General features: G+C 45.9%; 1 protein-coding gene across 1 annotated transcript; it reads left to right on the top strand.

Moving 5' to 3' along the window:
- The first annotated feature begins 14,124 nt into the window (after window positions 1-14,124).
- On the top strand, window positions 14,125-15,042 carry LOC130293525 (olfactory receptor 5A2-like). Its single transcript, XM_056542330.1, has one exon. It carries the CDS (start codon window positions 14,125-14,127, stop codon window positions 15,040-15,042), a length of 918 nt encoding a protein of 305 aa, XP_056398305.1.
- Window positions 15,043-20,745: the final 5,703 nt, after the last annotated feature.

The raw sequence follows: 20,745 nt of genomic DNA, 5'->3' as shown, positions 1-20,745 counted from the left end.
CCAACACCCCGAGTCTAGCATTGTTTTAAATATCATATCTGCTTTCTTGGGAGGGAGACTCCATTCCCCCCTCCCCTCTGATCCCACCAGGGGATCTTCTCTCTTCCTGGACCCTTATCTGTTTGATTATAGGATGGGACCAGAGTGCATGACTTCAAAAAAGCCTTTGACTTCAAAAGGAGATGTAAACAAACAGCCAGACCCCCAATAAGATGCAATATACAAACCCACAGTCTGAATGGCCTCTCACCCATGGCTTGGATAATACATCACACAGTTATAATTATAATACACATATATAATTTTAATAATCAGGCCTTGGGCCTGACGCCCAGCTACCTGTGTGGTTGAGCCGTCTCGGGGGAAAGCGACCTGGGTGTCGCCTGCCGCAGCAAGCCCATCCTGCCTTGCGCTGGGCTCTGGTGAAGACCAGCGGCACCTTAGACTCTGCTCCCCGATACGGTCCGAGTCATCTGCCACACAGGTTAGAGGATCCACATCCAGCTCCGATACACTGATGGACCAAACCTTGCTTCTGCCGTTGGTCTGAACCCTTCCCGTGGCCGTCACACACAAGAACACCCCGCTCATTAATTGCCCCAACTCGCTCTATATTAGAAGTGCCAGCATATTGTGCATTACAGCCGCACTGACTCCGCCCCATGCAAACTGCGCTAAGGCTTAGGTCCCAATAAACCCCTGTCTAACACTGTTAGGAATATATTCAAGTAGTCTTAAAGGGGTATTCTGGGCAAAAACATCTTATCCCCTATCGAAAGGATAGGGGATAAGATGTCTGATCGTGGGGGGCCCACCGCTGGGACCCCCGCGATCTCCCCGCAGCAGCCTGCATTCTATGCGTATCTGCTTCTGAAGTTTCGGAAACCTCCGGGCTTTCGAGACGGGGACGTGACGTCACACTATGCTCCCTCCATTAATTTCCATGGGAGGGGGCGTAACGGCCGCAACGCCCCCTCCCATAGACATGAATGGAGGGGTCGTGGCGTGACGTCATGTCCCCGTCTCGGAAGCCCGGAGGTTTCTGAAACTTCAGACGCAGCTACGCATAGAATGCGGGCTGATGCATGGAGATCGCTGGGGGTTCCAGTGGTGGGCCCCCCGCGATCAGACATCTTATCCCCTATCCTTTCGATAGGGGATAAGATGTTTTTGCCCGGAATACCCCTTTAAAGTGTTTTTAAGGCTCAGTTATGGTGACATGCGGCTTATTCACACCATAATAAAGCGGCATAAAGTATCCCTGGTTGTTGGTGTATGCCTGTGGGTGATATTATGAACACGGAGGCATGAGAAGACCCCGTGGCTTTTTCCAAGTGTGCCAAAAATTATCCCTTTTTTTGTGGATGATGGGTTGTGTATGTGTAGGACTCATAGGAAGTAGGGTTATGGAGGATAGGTGTTATTAGTAGTAGCCAACATACAGCAGGTTTTGGCTGTCTGATGTCGCTGTCGTACAGCATGAAATGGGGGAGTTATGTCAATAGTGTACAGCAGGAGTTGGAGGATTGGTAGTAGCTGGAAGGTCGTGGTTTTTAAATTACATTTTAAAATGTTTCAATTAAGTTTTTTAAATTAGAAATAAAAATTCAATTATATGGTTCCAGAACTGGTGATGCTGTCATGCATGGGTTGTGTAGGCATAGACCTGACTGAAACTACAAGTAGAACATTTCATAGTTGCTTAATGGAAGAGGTTGTAGTAGTCTGCATAAAGCAGCAGGTTGAGACACCTTTAAAATGAATTTGAATTTGGCCAGCCAGGTGACCTAGGCCTGGCTGGCTGCAGGGAGATGGCGACAGCAACCTCCAACATGTCAGAGTGGCTTACTAGAGGATATTGTAGAAGCCTGCATCCAGCAGTAGGTTGAGAAACCATTAAAAAAGGGGCACTCCACTGGAAAACATATATATATATATTTTTTTTTATCCACTGGTGCCGGAAAGTTAAACAAATTTGTAAATGACTTCTATTTAAAAATCATAATCCTTCCAGTATTTATCAGCTGCTTTATGCTCCACAGGAAGTTCTTTTCTTTTTGAATTTCCTTGTTGTATGACCACAGTGTTCTCTGCTGACACCTCTGTCCATTTTAGGAACTTTCCGGAGAAGTACAGCATTGCTATGGGGATTTGCTCCTGCTTTGGACAGTTCCTAAAATGGAAAATATAAAATACTAAAATAGAAGTAATTTACAAATCTGTTTAACTTTCTTGCACCAGTTGATTTTTTTTTTCCAGTGGAGTACCCTTTTAATTCGAATTGGCCAGTCAGGTGACCCAGGTCTGGCTGGCTGGAGGAAGGGAGGTTGCAATAGTAATCTTCAGCATGTCACACAGTGGTTTACTCGATGAAGTTGTAGTATTCTGCATACAGTAGAAGGTTGAGAAACCTTTAGAATGAATCTGAATTTGCCCTAGCCAGACGGCCCAGGCTTGGCTGGAAGTAGCAGGTGTCCAAAAAAATCTATTTGAATTTGGTCAGCAGTCCTGGCTGGTCACATGGGGGGGGGGGGGGGAGATTAATCAAAACCTGTGCAGAGGAAAAGTTTCCCAGTTGCCCAGTTGCCCATGGCAACCAATCAGATTTCTTCTTTCATTTTTAACAAGGCCTCTGCAAAATGAAAGAAGCCATCTAACTGGTTGCTATGGGCAACTTTTCCTTTGCACAGGAATTGCTAAATCTTCCCCAAGGTGTTTGCAAAAGCAACCACAATCAATTTGAATTTTGCCCCAGCCAGCCAGCAGCCCAGGCCTTGCTGGAAGTAGCAGGTTTCCCCCCCCCCCCCTCCCCCCCAAAAAAATCAATTTGCTGAGACCAAAGGAAGAGCGCAAAACTATTTTTGGCCATGTATGCCCCAGCCAGGCGGCCCAGGTCTGGCTGGGGAATCACACTAACACCACAGCAAGAGAGCAAAACTATTGTTTGGCCATGTATTGCCCTTGGTTGTAGCTACTACTCCATGTATCAACCATGGCATGCACTGTTCTGCACACAGACAAGTTCATGGAGTGGCTCACTTTCTTAGTTGCCTGAAGGTTGTGGAGTCAACAAGATCATATGGGCAATTTAAGGCACACTATAACAGGGTGACTGGGAAAATACTGTTGTCTAGAGGACTGATTCCCCAATGCATAATTAATGGGATCGGAAAGGAGAAGTGCATGACACAGATGAGGCAAATCCTCATTTGGAGGATCATCAGTAGCATCAGTAGCGTTTACCCTACATTGTGGTGACGCTCCATATGCCTACGTAGAGAAGTAGTTCCTACACTCGGACCCTGGCCACGGCTTACTTTCCATTTGCAGAGACGGACGACATATTGCCACATTCTTTGCATCAGCTAAGGTAGAAAAGGAGTTCCACACATAGAATATCGGACAAAGACTGCACCACCTGACTGTGCCCCTCCTCTGAATAGTTTTTAATAGAATCTGAACATACAGCAGCGTCGCCGTCACCTGAGCTCATCGGACCAGCAGCCAAAGGAAGAGCGCAAAACTATTTTTGGTTGCGTTTCACAGGTTTTCTTTCCCTACCTTGGCTACACTCTTCGCTGTCACTGCCACTGCCTTCCTGCTGTAAACACATCAGTTCATGCCCAGGTGGATGCCACTTCCTGTCCAACACCACATCATCATTAAAGGGGTATTCCAGGCAAAAACTTTTTTTTATATATCAACTGGCTCCGGAAAGTTAAACAGATTTGTAAATTACTTCTATTAAAAAATCTTAATCCTTCCAATAGTTATTAGCTTCTGAAATTTTCTGTCTAATTGCCTAATGATGATGTCACGTCCCGGGAGCTGTGCATGATGGGAAAATATCACCATAGGAGCTGCACAGCTCCTGGGATGTGAGTCATCAGAAAGCAGTTAGACAGAAAACAGCAACTCAACTTCAGAAGCTAATAACTATTGGAAGGATTAAGATTTTTTAATAGAAGTAATTTACAAATCTGTTTAACTTTCCGGAGCCAGTTGATATATAAAAAAAAGTATTGGCCTGGAATACCCCTTTAACATCAAACTCCTCATACTCCATGCCACTCCTCTCGGCATGGACTTCTTGGGCTCCTTGCTCCCCCTCAGCATAGCCACCTTGATGCCTTACAGTATCAACACCATGCCTACCACCACCAGTCTCGCTTGTGCTGAAATCGACCACTGATTTTACCTCCATCACCTCGTCAACACACTCCAAAGCTTGACTGTCCCAACACAACTCCTCCTTGTGGCTAGTGCTATCCTTCTGCATAGCAGTAGGGGGAGGCAAAGTCAGAGACGAGGAAGCACAGCGTCTAAGATGGACCTTTCCTCTTCCCCATGTGAGTGTAGCACGTGAAGGAAACCACTGGTCGGTGGCTCACCGTCATATTGTCCTCCTCCCCAGAAGTCGTATAACAGGAATAATCCAGTAAAGCCAGATCATCCTGTGAAACCACATAACCTTTCTCAGGCAGTGAGAACTTGGGATGGCTGATGCAGCTGCCACTACTACCACACGACACCTGGCTGTTATTGCAGCTACCAGTACTAGTACTGCCCCAAACAATCTAATTGGCAGAGAACATGGCAGGGTTCTTCTGCCCTCTACCATGTCCACTAACTCCTTTTCCAGACATGTTTTTTTTGTTACTGTTATCCTTTTTGGATGCTTTTTCACCAACCTACTTGTCAAATCAAATTCTTAGAACACTTTGAATGCTTTTTGTGTCGCAGAGATGACAGCACAATGAGTACTGAAGGTGTTTTCAGGAAACTATTATATTCACAACTGTGTTGACAGGCCCTATAGATATATAGTTTCCACTTGAATATGCTTTGTGGGTGGATGGAACAGATCGTTGTACCTCACTGGGTACTGTAGCTTGCTCAGGAACACTATTATAGTGACAAATACCTACTGTGTTGACAGGCCCTATAGATATATAGTTTCCACTTGAATATGCTTTGTGGGTGGATGGAACAGATCGTTGTACCTCACTGGGTACTGTAGCTTGCTCAGGAACACTATTATAGTGACAAATACCTACTGTGTTGACAGGCCCTATAGATATATAGTTGCCACATGAATACACTTTGTGTGTGAGTGGCACAGAACACTGCACCTCACTGGCTACTGTAGCTGGTTCAGGAACACTATTCAATTCAGGTATATGCAGGTATGAAAAAGGCTTTGGATTTGTAGTAGCAAAAGATGAGCCCTTCAGAGTCTGTGATTAGGATGTCCCCTTATATGCTGTATTGGTATATAGGAACCCCAATAGGATTCTTGCATGGGGATTGAATCCTGATCACACACATACACGCACACACACACACATACACACACACACAGACAAGGTCTCTATTTCTAATCTTTATCTCTCTAATCACTAACTGTCGATATTTCTGTCTTTCTCCCTCTCTCTCTCCCTCCGGCAGTTCTGCCCCTCTGAATGCCCTCTTATCTGTGTAAAAATGCCTTCCCCCTTGTTGTGTCCTATTGACCTTTGTGCTGATTGTCACGATGCCGGCTGGCAGGTAGTGGATCCTCTGTGCCAGAGAGGGATTGGCGTGGACCGTGCTAGAGGATCGGTTCTAAGTCACTACTGGTTTTCACCAGAGCCCGCCGCAAAGCGGGATGGTCTTGCTGCGGCGGTAGTGACCAGGTCGTATCCCCTAGCAACGGCTCAACCTCTCTGGCTGCTGAAGATAGGCGCGGTACAAGGGAGTAGACAGAAGCAAGGTCGGACGTAGCAGAAGGTCGGGGCAGGCAGCAAGGATCGTAGTCAGGGGCAACGGCAGGAGGTCTGGAACACAGGCTAGGAACACACAAGGAAACGCTTTCACTGGCACTAAGGCAACAAGATCCGGCGAGGGAGTGAAGGGGAAGTGAGGTGATATAGGGAAGTGCACAGGTGTAAACACTAATTGGAACCACTGCGCCAATCAGCGGCGCAGTGGCCCTTTAAATCGCAAAGACCCGGCGCGCGCGCGCCCTAGGGAGCGGGGCCGCGCGCGCCGGGACAGAACTGACGGAGAGCGAGTCAGGTACGGGAGCCGGGGTGCGCATCGCGAGTGGGCGCTACCCGCATCGCGAATCGCACCCCGGCCGGAGGCGGTATCGCAGCGCCCCGGGTCCGTGGAACCGACCGGAGCGCTGCAGTGAGGGGAGTGTAGCGAGCGCTCCGGGGAGGAGCGGGGACCCGGAGCGCTCGGCGTAACAGTACCCCCCCCCTTGGGTCTCCCCCTCTTCTTGGAGCCTGAGAACCTGAGGAGCAGACTTTTGTCTAGGATGTTGTCCTCAGGTTCCCAGGATCTCTCTTCAGGACCACAACCCTCCCAGTCCACTAAAAAAAAATTTTTCCCTCTGACCTTTTTAGAGGCTAAGATCTCTTTGACAGAGAAGATGTCCGAGGAGCCGGAAACAGGAGTGGGAGGAACAGATTTGGGAGAGAAACGGTTAATGATAAGTGGTTTAAGAAGAGAGACGTGAAAGGCATTAGGGATACGAAGAGAAGGAGGAAGAAGAAGTTTGTAAGAGACAGGATTAATTTGACACAAAACTTTGAAAGGTCCAAGATAGCGTGGTCCCAACTTGTAGCTAGGGACACGGAAGCGGACATATTTAGCGGAGAGCCATACCTTGTCTCCAGGGGAAAAAACGGGAGGAGCTCTTCTTTTCTTATCTGCGAATTTCTTCATGCGTGATGAAGCCTGTAAGAGAGAATTTTGGGTCTCTCTCCATATGATGGAAAGGTCACGAGAAATTTCATCCACAGCGGGTAGACCAGAGGGCAAGGGGGTAGGGAGGGGGGGAAGAGGGTGACGGCCGTACACCACGAAAAACGGGGATTTGGAGGAAGATTCAGAGATTCTGAAATTATACGAGAATTCGGCCCAAGGTAGAAGATCTGCCCAGTCATCCTGGCGGGAGGAAACAAAATGTCGTAAATAGTCACCCAAGATCTGGTTAATTCTTTCTACTTGTCCATTGGATTGAGGATGGTATGCAGAAGAAAAATTTAATTTAATCTTGAGTTGTTTACAGAGAGCCCTCCAGAATTTAGACACAAATTGGACGCCTCTATCCGAGACGATCTGCGTAGGCAACCCGTGAAGACGAAAAATGTGTACAAAAAATTGTTTAGCCAACTGAGGCGCTGAAGGAAGACCAGGAAGAGGGATGAAATGTGCCATTTTGGAGAATCGATCAACGACCACCCAAATAACAGTGTTGCCATGGGATGGGGGTAAGTCAGTAATAAAATCCATACCAATCAGAGACCAAGGTTGTTCGGGGACAGGCAGAGGAAGAAGAAAACCAGCGGGCTTCTGGCGAGGAGTCTTATCCCGGGCACAGATAGTGCAGGCTCGCACAAAGTCCACCACATCAGTCTCTAGAGTCGGCCACCAATAGAAGCGAGAGATGAGTTGCACAGATTTCTTGATGCCCGCATGACCTGCGAGATGGGAGGAGTGACCCCATTTGAGGATTCCGAGGCGTTGGCGTGGAGAAACAAAGGTCTTTCCTGGAGGAGTTTGCCTGATGGAGGCTAGAGAAGTGGAAATCAGGCAGTCAGGAGGAATGATGTGTTGAGGAGAGAGTTCAATTTCAGAAGCATCCGAGGAACGAGAGAGAGCATCGGCCCTAATGTTCTTATCAGCAGGCCGAAAGTGAATTTCAAAATTAAATCGGGCAAAGAACAGAGACCACCTGGCCTGACGAGGATTCAGCCGTTGGGCAGACTGGAGGTAGGAGAGGTTCTTGTGATCGGTGTAAATAATAACTGGGAATCTTGATCCCTCCAGCAGATGTCTCCATTCCTCAAGTGCTAATTTAATGGCTAGAAGCTCTCGATCCCCGATGGAGTAGTTCCTCTCCGCCGGAGAGAAGGTCCTAGAAAAAAAACCACAAGTAACAGCATGCCCGGAAGAGTTTTTTTGTAGAAGGACAGCTCCAGCTCCCACTGAGGAGGCATCAACCTCCAATAGGAAGGGTTTAGATGGGTCAGGTCTGGAGAGCACGGGAGCCGAAGAGAAGGCAGACTTGAGTCGTTTAAAGGCGTCTTCCGCTTGAGGAGGCCAAGACTTGGGATCGGCATTTTTTTTGGTTAAAGCCACAATAGGAGCCACAATGGTAGAAAAATGTGGAATAAATTGCCTGTAATAATTGGCGAACCCCAAAAAACGTTGGATGGCACGGAGTCCGGAGGGGCGTGGCCAATCTAAGACGGCAGAAAGTTTATCTGGGTCCATTTGTAGTCCCTGGCCAGAGACCAAGTATCCTAGAAAAGGAAGAGATTGGCATTCAAACAGACATTTCTCAATTTTAGCATAGAGTTGATTGTCACGAAGTCTCTGAAGAACCATACGGACATGCTGGCGGTGTTCTTCTAGATTGGCCGAAAAAATTAGGATATCATCAAGATATACAACAACACAGGAGTATAACAGATCACGAAAAATTTCATTAACAAAGTCTTGGAAGACAGCAGGGGCGTTGCACAGGCCAAAGGGCATGACCAGATACTCAAAGTGTCCATCTCTGGTGTTAAATGCTGTTTTCCACTCATCCCCCTCTCTGATGCGGATGAGGTTATAGGCGCCTCTTAAGTCCAATTTAGTAAAGATGTGGGCACCTTGGAGGCGATCAAAGAGTTCAGAGATGAGGGGTAAGGGGTAGCGGTTCTTAACCGTGATTTTATTAAGTCCGCGGTAGTCAATGCAAGGACGTAGAGAGCCATCTTTTTTGGACACAAAGAAAAATCCGGCTCCGGCAGGAGAGGAGGATTTACGGATAAAGCCCTTTTTTAGATTCTCCTGGACGTATTCAGACATGGCAAGAGTCTCTGGGGCAGAGAGAGGATAAATTCTGCCCCGGGGTGGAGTAGTGCCCGGGAGGAGGTCGATAGGACAATCATAAGGCCTGTGAGGAGGTAGAGTCTCCGCTTGTTTTTTGCAGAAAACATCCGCGAAGTCCATATAGGCCTTAGGGAGACCGGTTACTGGAGGAAGCACAGAGTCACGGCAAGGGTTACTGGGAACCGGTTTTAGACAGTCCTTGGAACAAGAGGGCCCCCAACTCTTGATCTCCCCAGTGGACCAATCCAGGGTTGGGGAATGAAGTTGAAGCCAGGGAAGTCCAAGGAGAATTTCCGAGGTGCAATTGGGGAGGACCAAAAGTTCAATCCTCTCTTGATGAGATCCGATGCTCATTAGAAGGGGCTCCGTGCGGAAACGTATGGAACAGTCCAATCTTTCATTGTTTATACAATTGATGTAAAGGGGTCTGGTGAGACTGGTCACTGGGATGTTGAACCTGTTGACGAGAGAGGCCAAAATAAAATTTCCTGCAGATCCAGAGTCCAAGAAGGCCACAGAAGAGAAGGAGAAGGCAGAGGCAGACATCCGCACAGGCACAGTAAGACGTGGAGAAGCAGAGTAGACGTCAAGGATTGTCTCACCTTTGTGCGGAGTCAGCGTACGTCTTTCCAGGCGGGGAGGGCGGATAGGACAATCCCTCAGGAAGTGTTCGGTACTAGCACAGTACAGGCAGAGGTTCTCCATGCGGCGTCGTGTCCTCTCTTGAGATGTCAGGCGAGACCGGTCGACCTGCATAGCCTCCACGGCGGGAGGCACAGGAACAGATTGCAGGGAACCAGAGGAGAGAGGAGCCGAGGAGAAGAAACGCCTCGTGCGAACAGAGTCCATATCTTGGCGGAGCTCCTGACGCCTTTCGGAAAAACGCATGTCAATGCGAGTGGCTAGGTGAATAAGTTCATGAAGATTAGCAGGCATTTCTCGTGCGGCCAGAACATCTTTAATGTTGCTGGATAGGCCTTTTTTAAAGGTCGCGCAGAGGGCCTCATTGTTCCAGGATAATTCAGAAGCAAGAGTACGGAATTGTACGGCATACTCGCCAACGGAAGAATTACCCTGGACCAGGTTCAACAGGGCAGTCTCAGCAGAAGAGGCTCGGGCAGGTTCCTCAAAGACACTTCGAATTTCCGAGAAGAAGGAGTGTACAGAGGCAGTGACGGGGTCATTGCGGTCCCAGAGCGGCGTGGCCCAAGCCAGGGCTTTTCCAGACAGCAGGCTGACTACGAAAGCCACCTTAGACCTTTCAGTGGGGAACTGGTCCGACATCATCTCCAAGTGTAATGAACATTGGGAAAGGAAGCCACGGCAAAACTTAGAGTCCCCATCAAATTTATCCGGCAAGGATAGTCGTAGTCCAGAAGCGGCCACTCGCTGCGGAGGAGGTACAGGAGCTGGCGGAGGAGATGATTGCTGGGGCTGTGGTAGTAACTGTTGTAGCATAACAGTCAGTTGAGACAGCTGTTGGCCTTGTTGCGCAATCTGTTGTGACTGCTGGGCGACCACCGTGGTGAGGTCAGCGACAACTGGCAGAGGAACTTCAGCGGGATCCATGGCCGGATCTACTGTCACGATGCCGGCTGGCAGGTAGTGGATCCTCTGTGCCAGAGAGGGATTGGCGTGGACCGTGCTAGAGGATCGGTTCTAAGTCACTACTGGTTTTCACCAGAGCCCGCCGCAAAGCGGGATGGTCTTGCTGCGGCGGTAGTGACCAGGTCGTATCCCCTAGCAACGGCTCAACCTCTCTGGCTGCTGAAGATAGGCGCGGTACAAGGGAGTAGACAGAAGCAAGGTCGGACGTAGCAGAAGGTCGGGGCAGGCAGCAAGGATCGTAGTCAGGGGCAACGGCAGGAGGTCTGGAACACAGGCTAGGAACACACAAGGAAACGCTTTCACTGGCACTAAGGCAACAAGATCCGGCGAGGGAGTGAAGGGGAAGTGAGGTGATATAGGGAAGTGCACAGGTGTAAACACTAATTGGAACCACTGCGCCAATCAGCGGCGCAGTGGCCCTTTAAATCGCAAAGACCCGGCGCGCGCGCGCCCTAGGGAGCGGGGCCGCGCGCGCCGGGACAGAACTGACGGAGAGCGAGTCAGGTACGGGAGCCGGGGTGCGCATCGCGAGTGGGCGCTACCCGCATCGCGAATCGCACCCCGGCCGGAGGCGGTATCGCAGCGCCCCGGGTCCGTGGAACCGACCGGAGCGCTGCAGTGAGGGGAGTGTAGCGAGCGCTCCGGGGAGGAGCGGGGACCCGGAGCGCTCGGCGTAACACTGATTGACACAGTTAGAAACAATTGACATGATACACCTGGGTTATCATGTGATATGCTGATGTCCCGATGTCATCTCACCACCCCCTGGCCGTCCTGCTTCTTCCGTCCTCCCAAAAAAACATATTTCTAATGTTTTTCGCACTATTTACTGGCTCACACAAGCCAAAATGGTAAAAGCTTGAGTGTTCTCCGAGCTGGAAAAATCCTAAAGTTCGGGTGGAATCCGGGTTCGCCTGATTTGGCTCGTCCATCTCTATTCTTTATATAGTGTTATTCCCCATGAGCAAGCTGTACAAGCCCTTGATTACCATTTAAATAAATATAGTAATTATAGTGGGGATTTAAAAGACTACATATTAGATGTCACCATTTTCTTTTTTCAAACAGTTATTTCACTTTTAATGGATCTTTCCTCCTCCAGGCCAGAAGTTGCCCCGGCTAAATTCTTGCCCTCTTTGGCCAACCTAACTATGTCCTGGTGGGAAGAAAGGTTCATCTACAGTTCAGAAATCAGTTTCTCCACTGTACAATCCGTTTCTCCAACATCCTTGCAGTGTGGTGGGGCCCTTGTGATTCTACCATTTCCTGCAATTTTGTATGATATCTTAATATTAACCCCGACAACCTTTCTTTTTCTTGTAGTTCACATCCCATGGAGATAGTTTTTCTTGATGTACGTTTTATCTTGGATTCAACTCTGGGTAGTATTCAGACACGTCTTCATAGAAAAGCCATCTCCGAGAGTTCCCTACTTGATGCCTCAAGCACACTATTGTAAATCTCCCTATAGGAAAATTCATAAGAGTCCACAGGTCCTGTTCTACAGAACAGTTTTTTGATAAGGAATGCAATATTATTCGTACTCGCCTTTTTGTAAAAATAAAAAGGGTACAGCCACAATTTTATATCAAGGGTGGAGCACATTGTACTGAGTAAAAGCAAACCCAATTATCTCTAGACAGGGAAGAAATCACAAAAAGGTACACTTTCTAAATGAGATGAGTTTTTTCTCATCATATTTTGAATAAAATTCTGAAAACAGAATGCAGCTAAAAGAAGTTGTACAATAGGAAATATTATTTCTCCAAGAAATTCTTCACATAAACCCAAACCTGTGTATTCCTGGTTATTGAATACGGGCAGCATTCAGTCTAATCTATTTGTATATGGATAACATGAAATATGCCCATTCTAAGTCCAGAGTTTAAGTGAAGGATATTTATTTACATTTTCAGTTTTTCTCGTTCTATTTGGATATAGGAAAGGGTTAAATGCAAAGGAATAGTTTAACAGGTGTGTAAAGGTTTTCCAATAGAGGATGAGGGACCATGTTTTGTACTATTTCCATGTATTCTGTGTTTTCATTTTGTAACTTGTTATGTCTTGACAAAGGTGTTTTACCGAAACGCGTCCGATCTTTTTCACATTGTTATGGTGTCTTTATCATTTTAAATATGTTCAATTTAATTTTAATGTCTTTAACTGTATTTTAATATTAAACTTAGTTAGTTAATATTAGTTTGATTAAATTCAGAAAATATATGTAACTTACCCTTAGATGGCTATGCCTCATTCACAATATATTTAATATGTATTGTTAAAGTTCAGGACAGCATTGCACAGTTTTCTAGGTATTTGTAATGTGAAATCTTTTACGGGCTGGTTCACTGCTGGCTGGGATTTGTAGTGCACAAACTTCATTACATGTGACAGAAGGTCTCCGTCTGAGGTCAGCCCACTAACCAATGCTTTTCTCTGCTTGTAATTTGATCGCTTCTTTGGGGTGGTTCACCGCTGGCTTAAGTGCAGGTGATAGGAGGTCACTGTCTGAGGTCAGCCCACTGATTTATGCTGTGCTAAGCTTACTTTGGAATTGTATAGGAATCGTGAAGACTTTCTGGGATCAGTAGTCCTTACTTATTGCTCTCTCTCAGCTTTCTCTCTTCAAAATGTTTGCCACAATGCAGCATGGGGCTTTATCAGCCTGTTAAACCCCTATGTGTCCTATTGGCACATCAGTGCAGGCAAAGGATTAGATACCCTGTGGTCATTAAGCTGCAAAGTATGCTGGGTTACCCTGACATCATCTTACTGTTCCCAGTGCTTCCTCCTTACATTTAGGCACCAAAACGCCATGTGTTCCTCATCCCTTTTGCTTTTCTTATATTCGTGCGAGCGAAACCTGGCAATGTGTGAAAGTTTGGCGCGCCGCTTTCACCTCAAATTTTGATCAAATCCAGCTTTGCGAGGCTCGTTTACCTCCAATCTAGACAAAGTTATGACAGTGAAAAACTTGATGAATTAGATTTTCTTTCGAAATTAGTGCGAGGAAAAACAAGAGATAGAGTTGCACTGGGTAACTCCTCCATTTTCACTTTGATATATATATATATATATATATATATATATATATATAAACATTTGTTAAATGTCCCCCAATTTTTATTAGTGACTTAATTTATAGCAGTATCATATTTTTCATGATATCATTACACGCCACAAGAGGCAAATCTATGTTAAATCACAAAAACATTGGAGCCAATTATAATTTGGCAGATAGTAATAGACTCTGGTATTAATAACCTTTACTGAGAATAACAAACATAATAAACATAATTACCGATGTCTGCTTGTCTCTATATATAATGTTTCTATTCTGCTTAAATGGATATTATTTATTGAATATCTTAAGGCTGGAAAGACATTACCTTTTTTTTTCTTTCATTTAGCAAAAGCAATAAATTGAGTGGCAATGATTTAGGACAAAAGTCAGATCAAAGGTAAAATATCCATTCTCTTTAATATGAGCCATGAGTAAAACTATTCTGCCTTGCAAAAGAATTCTGTTTATTTTTTCTTTTTGCATTTGATTTATTATTATTATTATTATTTTTATCATTACTATTATTTTTTTTGTCTTTTTTTTTTAAATACACAAACAATAGGTTATCGTGAATCTGTGATATGGGAAGAGGGAATTATACAACTGTAGCAGAATTTATTCTTGTAGGATTTTCTGATGACCTAGAACTGCAATATTTCCTATTTTCTGTATTTTTTTGTACATTTATTGTGTCTCTGTTTGCACATATGTCTCTAATTGTCCTCTATAAATTCAGTACAAACCTTCATACCCCTATGTACTTTTTTCTTGCCAACTTCTCATTTTTGGAAATATGTTACGTTTCAACTATTACACCGAAAATGCTGGTAAACCTCCTATCAGGTGATAAAAGCATCACATTCTACGGCTGTGCATTACAAATGTACATTTTCCTACTTCTGGCATGTACAGAATGTTATATGCTGGCAGCCATGGCTTATGACAGATATAACGCCATATGTCATCCATTATTATATAACATTACTATGAGTAGGGATGGTTGCCTCAAACTTATTGTGGCCTCGTGGACCGTTGGTTTCGTGGGTGGCACAATACAGACTTCTCTTACTTTCTCCTTACCTTTTTGTGGACCCAATAAAATAAACAATTTCTACTGCGACATTCCGCCGATCATGGCCTTGGCGTGTACGGACACACAGTTTAATGAAATCATCACTTTTATAGTTGTCCTATGTGTGATTGTTGGTGCTTTTCTGTTGATAATGGTTTCATATACACAGATCATTTTGACAATTGTAAAGCGTCATTCCTCAGCAGGGATTAAGAAAGCTTTCTCCACCTGCACATCTCACCTCATAGTGGTGACTATATACTATGGATCTGGTTGTGTAATGTACCTGAGACCCAAGTCAAGTTATGGCACAGATTTGGACAAGTTTATGTCCCTCATGTATACCATTATTGCACCATTGTTAAATCCCTTCATATACAGTTTAAGAAATACTGATGTGAAATGTGCTATCAAAAAAATGATTTGAAACTTCAAAATAGCTCAGCTTTGACACATTTCCCCATACACTAATTCTGAAACCCCAGTTGTGTCAAATATATATGCTTGACCATAAAACTGTTTGACCTCCTGAAATACTTATGAAGGCCCCACTGAGATGTTTGGTGTCCTCCCTGTGATGTGATAGTTCACATCTCTCTACTTTCTCTCATCACCACAGAATGCAGAGGTGTGCCTATAGTGCTCGGGATACCTACAAGACAAAACCGGTTGGACACAATGACAGTGGAGATTGATATTCCATCCTTTGGCCCAGACTCTACAAAGCAGTGAAGCTGTCCAGGAAAGAACTGAAAGATGTCAAGAGTCAGCTAAGGAGTCAGCTACAACGGAGTATTAAAAATTGCACTTATACAATACTGCTTAAACATTGGAGGAACCAAATGGCCTAAATAAAAGGGGTAAAGCTGAGCAATCCACTGGGTAAATGATCTCAGAAGAACAGGTCAAAGAGTACCTGTCACCAAATTAAACTTTTAATATATTGTTCCTTATGTAATTATAAGATACTTTGCTATTTACTTGCTGTTAAAGGGGTAGTCCAGTGGTGAAAAACTTATCCCCTATCCTAAGGATAAGGGATAAGTTTGAGATCACGGGGGGTCCGACCGCTGGGGCCCCCTGCAATCTCTCTGTACGGGTGCCAGGCTCTCCGGCCAGATAGCGAGTGTCGACCCCCACACGAAGCGGCGGCCGACACGCCCCCTCAATACATCTCTACGGCAGAGCCGGAGATTGCCGAAGGCAGCGCTTCGGCTCTGCCATAGAGTTGTATTGAGGGGGCGTGTCGGCCGCCGCTTCGTGCGGAGGTCGACACACCCCCTTCCCGTGGGCTGTGGGGGCTCCGTACAGGAGATCGCAGGGGGCCCCAGCGGTCGGACCCCCCGCGATCTGCAACTTATCCCCTATCCTTAGGATAAGGGATAAGTTGTTCACCACTGGGTCACCACTGGACTACTCCTTTATAAATTCCCAACCTTTATGTTTTTAATGTGATTGAAAAAACAGCCACTAGGTGGCTCTGTTCTGTTCTCTGCACAAGTCAAACAGTTAGTTTGGTCTCCTCCCGGCCTGGCAGGAGACCAAACTCAGGAAGTGCATGTGGCATGGTGAGGCACAGTTCTCGCAGGCTTCAGTGACGTTGCGCCTGCTGGGGAACACCCACTTACTCCTGCCAGGAGCTCACACAATGTGTGTATAATATACAGCTTTTTAATGCTAGGAAAAAAGTTTTAAGGACAGCAGAGGTGTTAGAGAATATAATCTGAGTTAGTTTAGGAAATTTGGTTTGCTGACAGGTACTCTTTAAGGGGTGGGTAGACTCTATCAGACTGCATCTGCTCAGCCTGACGGGCTAACTAATCTAACCTGGTCTATGCAGGATGAGAGAGTCAGAGAGAGACAGACAGAGAGACAGAGAGACAGACAGACAGAGAGAGAGAGAGAGAGAGAGAGAGAGAGACTGGCCTAGAGAGGCTGATCCCCACACACCAGAATGTCCCAAATGCCATGTAATATAGCACTGTTTATATAGGTCACTCATTACCAGCTTAAAGGGGTACTTTGGCATAATACATCTTATCCCCTATCCAAAGAATAGGGGATAAGATGTCTGATCACGGGGGTCCAAATTCCAAATGAGTAATTCTACATACATTTTAACTGGAGAACCTAGTACCAAGCAATACAAACAACCAAAATTCACAAAGGTCAGAAGTGAAGGCATTCTGTAATGTGGTTTTGTAGGATTGTTTTCAGACCATCTTTCTTTTGGTAAGAAATTTTCCCCACAGAATTCTCTTTTATTAGTCGAAAAAACCTTAATTATAGTAGGTAAATTCAAAACCAAATAAAAATTGCTCCAAGGCATCAAAACAGAAATACCCTAACCCTAATTGCCTAAAATATAGCTTTATTAAGCTAAAACAAAAAACAGAGACAAAGCACAATTATGTGCCATTATTTCCTTATGGGAGCAGATGCTGTCATGTATCGGGGTACACTCACCTTGATGTATTGTACTGTGAGCACTACACCAGTATGTGGATGCAGCCAGCAATGTGGCTAAGAGGTATGGAGTGCAGATGACATCAGGTCCCGACCTTCCAACGGTCAGAAGCTGGAAATCGATGTCTTCAGGCGCTCTCCAGGATGGTTAATGAATTTAACCGCAAACACGGACCAGTAAATTAATAAAGATGAATTTGGCAATATAAAATCGACCAACACGTTTCAAGGGGATGGGACCCCCCCTTTTCCTCAGGTAAACTGATCAGTGGGTCAATCAGTCACTCATCAATCATTCTTAAGTCTTTCATGCTTCAAGCTATAATATCCATGAAAGGGTACTCCAGTGGAAAACAGTTTTCTAAAAATCAACTGGTGCCAGAAAGTTAAACAGATTTGTACATTTCTTCTATTAAAAAAATCTTAATCCTTCAAGTATTTATCAGCTGCTGTATGCTCCAGAGAAAGTTATGTAGTTCTTCCCAGTCTGACCACAGTGCTCTCTGCTGACACCTCTGTTCATGTCAGGAACATAGATGAGCAAATCGAATCTGACGATTCCAAATTCGTTACGAATTTCATGAAAAATTAGATTTGCAATGAATGTGAATATCGTGCAAATTGCTTCATTAAACTCCATAGTGCGGTCCAGGCTCCAGGGCATCTAAAATGGTGTATCCACATGTGAGGACATGGAGCAAGGAACTCTGGGAAGGCGGGAAGGCAAGGGGGGAAGGCAGGTTGGCGGGATGACCCTGAGTCACATGCAGGATGCAGCCTATCAGCAGCCAGTCACCCCTGTGATCTCACAGCCCTATATAATTGACAGCCATATTCTGGCTAGTCACTTCATCCTTTCAATGCAGAGAGATTGGACAGTTAGCACTATGTGTTACACAGCCAAGCTTTTTACAGCAGTGTTTCCCCCTAATAGTCAAGTCAGCATTCTGGTGGACAGAGAGCAGTGCTTTTTTCACTGAAAAGGATTTTTACTGCAGCCATTAACCTCCCAGTCACTTTCTACAGCATTGTATTACAGAGAGCTGTGTGTTGCCTCATACATTTGAACAAGCTGGCTCAGCTTGACAAACAGCAGAGGATGGGGGAATAATTTTTCTGCGCAACATTGTGTCTTTGTTCCATAAAAAATGGTCTGCTGGATAAACTAGTCTGTGGACAGTATAATACCCAGCAGTCCATTCGAAATGGTCTTTGAGAGAGTGAAATTTTAGGTTTAGTACACAGCGACAGTGTGCTGCAGCACTGCTGTGTACTGCAGGGTGTTTTGCAAAAATAAGTTTTTCAAGCGTACTGTAGCGCATTTTTCTGCCCTCACCTAAGTAGTGTACTATTTTAAACCTGTTGATCTGTCAAGGGCCTAGATACTGTGAAAGGCCAGGCAAAAGTACTCACCGGCTGGTGTTTTACTCCAATACGTTTTTTAAGCATACTGTGGCGCATTTTTCTGCCCTCATAAGTGCATACCACATAAGTACATCTAAGTAGTGTACTATTTTGTACCTGTTAATCTGTCAAGGGCCTAGATACTGTGAAAGGACAGCCAAAAGTAATCACTGGCTGGTGTTGTACTCAAATACTTTTTTAAGCATAGTGTAGCGCATTTTTCTGCCCTCATAAGTGCATACCACATACCTACATCTAAATAGTGTACTATTTTGTACCTGTTAATCTGTATAGGGCCTAAATACTGTGAAAGTCCAGGCAAAAGTAATCACCGGCTGGTGTTTTACTCCACTACTTCTTTAAGTGTACTGTAGCGCATTTTGGTGCCCACAAAAGTGCACACCACATACCTACATCTAAGTGGTGTACTATTTTGTACCTGTTAATCTGTCAAGGGCCTAGATACTGTGACAGGACAGCAAAAGTACTCACCGGCTGGTGTTGTACTCAAATACTTTTTAAGCGTAGTTTAGCACATTTTTCTGCCCTCATAAGTGCATACCTACATCTAAGTAGTGTACTATTTTGTACCTGTTAATCTGTCAAGGGCCTAGATACTGTGAAAGGAAAGCCAAAAGTACACACATGCTGCTGTTCTAGACAAATACTGTTTTAAGCATAGTGAAGTGTATGGTACTCCCCTGATATACGCACTAAGTATGTCGAGCAGAGAAGTGCCAGGATGTGCACAGAGGAGTGGCAGATATGTAAATTCATCAGGCAGAGGTCACTGCAGACTAGGGGCGAGTGGCAGCAGGAGTCGCAGCGAAAGGCCTGAGCTCCCGGTATCAGCTAGCGGTCGTGTCTCGACCAGCAACCCATCTGCCGTCATTGATTGGTTAAAAATACGGTCATCCACTTCATCACAAGTGACATCTGCTACCCCCATAACAGTCGGTTGGTTCCTCAGACACAACCCTCAGTTGGCATGGCCTGGGAGCAGTCCCTGTCTTCCCTTTGCCTCTGTCCTATGATGTTCCCTCCCCTACAGAAATATCTTATGCTTTGGGTTCATCTTCACTATTCAGTGAGGACGATCTAATAGAGGACAGTCAGCAGCTATTGCACAGCCAGTGGAGGAGACATCTGCCACTTCCTCCGCTAGGCGGGCAAGTAGTGATGAGGAGAGAAACGTGGGAGGCAGTGTTGCCAGCATTCAGGGTCCTGAAGCAGACACTGTTGAGGAACCTGAGGAGGACATCAATGACATGCAGACACTCGTTGATGATGATGAAACTGATCGCAATTGGGAGCCAGATGCAGAAGGGGCTTCATCATCATCAGGAGAAAAGGGTTGCAGGCAGCAGCTGAGCTAGCAAGGTGGTAGCGTGGTTGGCAGAAGTGGAAATTCTGGAGCCAAACGTGCCTGGGGGAGACCACCTGCTTAGCGGCAGCCTACCTTCCCCGGAGGTAGTGGAACAGGGGTTCCTGGAGATGGCGGGAGTAGCAGTCAATTAGTGCAGACTGTTGGTGAGAAAATCAGCTACTCGGTGGTGTGGCAGCTTTTCATCAAGCATTCGGAGGAGGTTAACATAGCCACATGTAAGATGTGTCAACATCAGATGCGTCAACATATGCTGCGCCACCATAAAGCAACTTGGGAAAACCATGGCTCCGATGTAGTGGTCCAGCCTGCTGCATCACCCAGTGGCATGCCGCTCCCTCTTTCAGCCAGCCAAGGCTCCACCACCTCAGCCGAAGGGAGATGTGTGTCATACCCTCCTTATGTCTCTCCAGATGCTCCTGCTCCTCCTAATTTTAGTCAGTCATTTCGCCAACAATCCATCTGCGAAGCCATGTCCAAGAGACAACAGTATGCGCCCACTCATCCAATGGCATAGAAGCTGAATGTGCTCCTGTCCAAGTTGCTGGTGCTGCAGTCCCTCACTTTTCAAGTGGTGGAATCTGCACCTTTCTGCTGATGGCTTGTGCCGAGCCGAGCCCCAAGCCGTCATTTCTTTGCGAAGAAGGCAGTACCAGCCCTGCACAATTTTGTGGAAGAGAAGGTGGGCAAGTCCTTGAGCCTGTCAGTGGGTACCAAAGTGCACCGCAGCGCCGATGCCTGGAGCTGTAACTATGGTCAGGGACAATACATGTCCTTTACAGCCCAGTGGGTGAATGTGGTTCCTGCACAGCCACAACACCAACTTGGACAGGTCATGCCGCTTCCTCCTCCACGCTCTCAGGCCATTGGTCCTGT

The sequence above is a fragment of the Hyla sarda genome, chromosome 10 (assembly GCF_029499605.1).
Source record: "Hyla sarda isolate aHylSar1 chromosome 10, aHylSar1.hap1, whole genome shotgun sequence".
NCBI classification, from domain to species: Eukaryota; Metazoa; Chordata; class Amphibia; order Anura; family Hylidae; genus Hyla; species Hyla sarda.
This window is presented reverse-complemented; position numbering and strand designations above follow the sequence as displayed.

Coding starts and splice junctions, on each gene's coding strand:
- LOC130293525 (XM_056542330.1), top strand. CDS start 14,125: ATGGGAAGAGGGAATTATACAACTGTAGCAGAATTTATTCTTGTAGGA.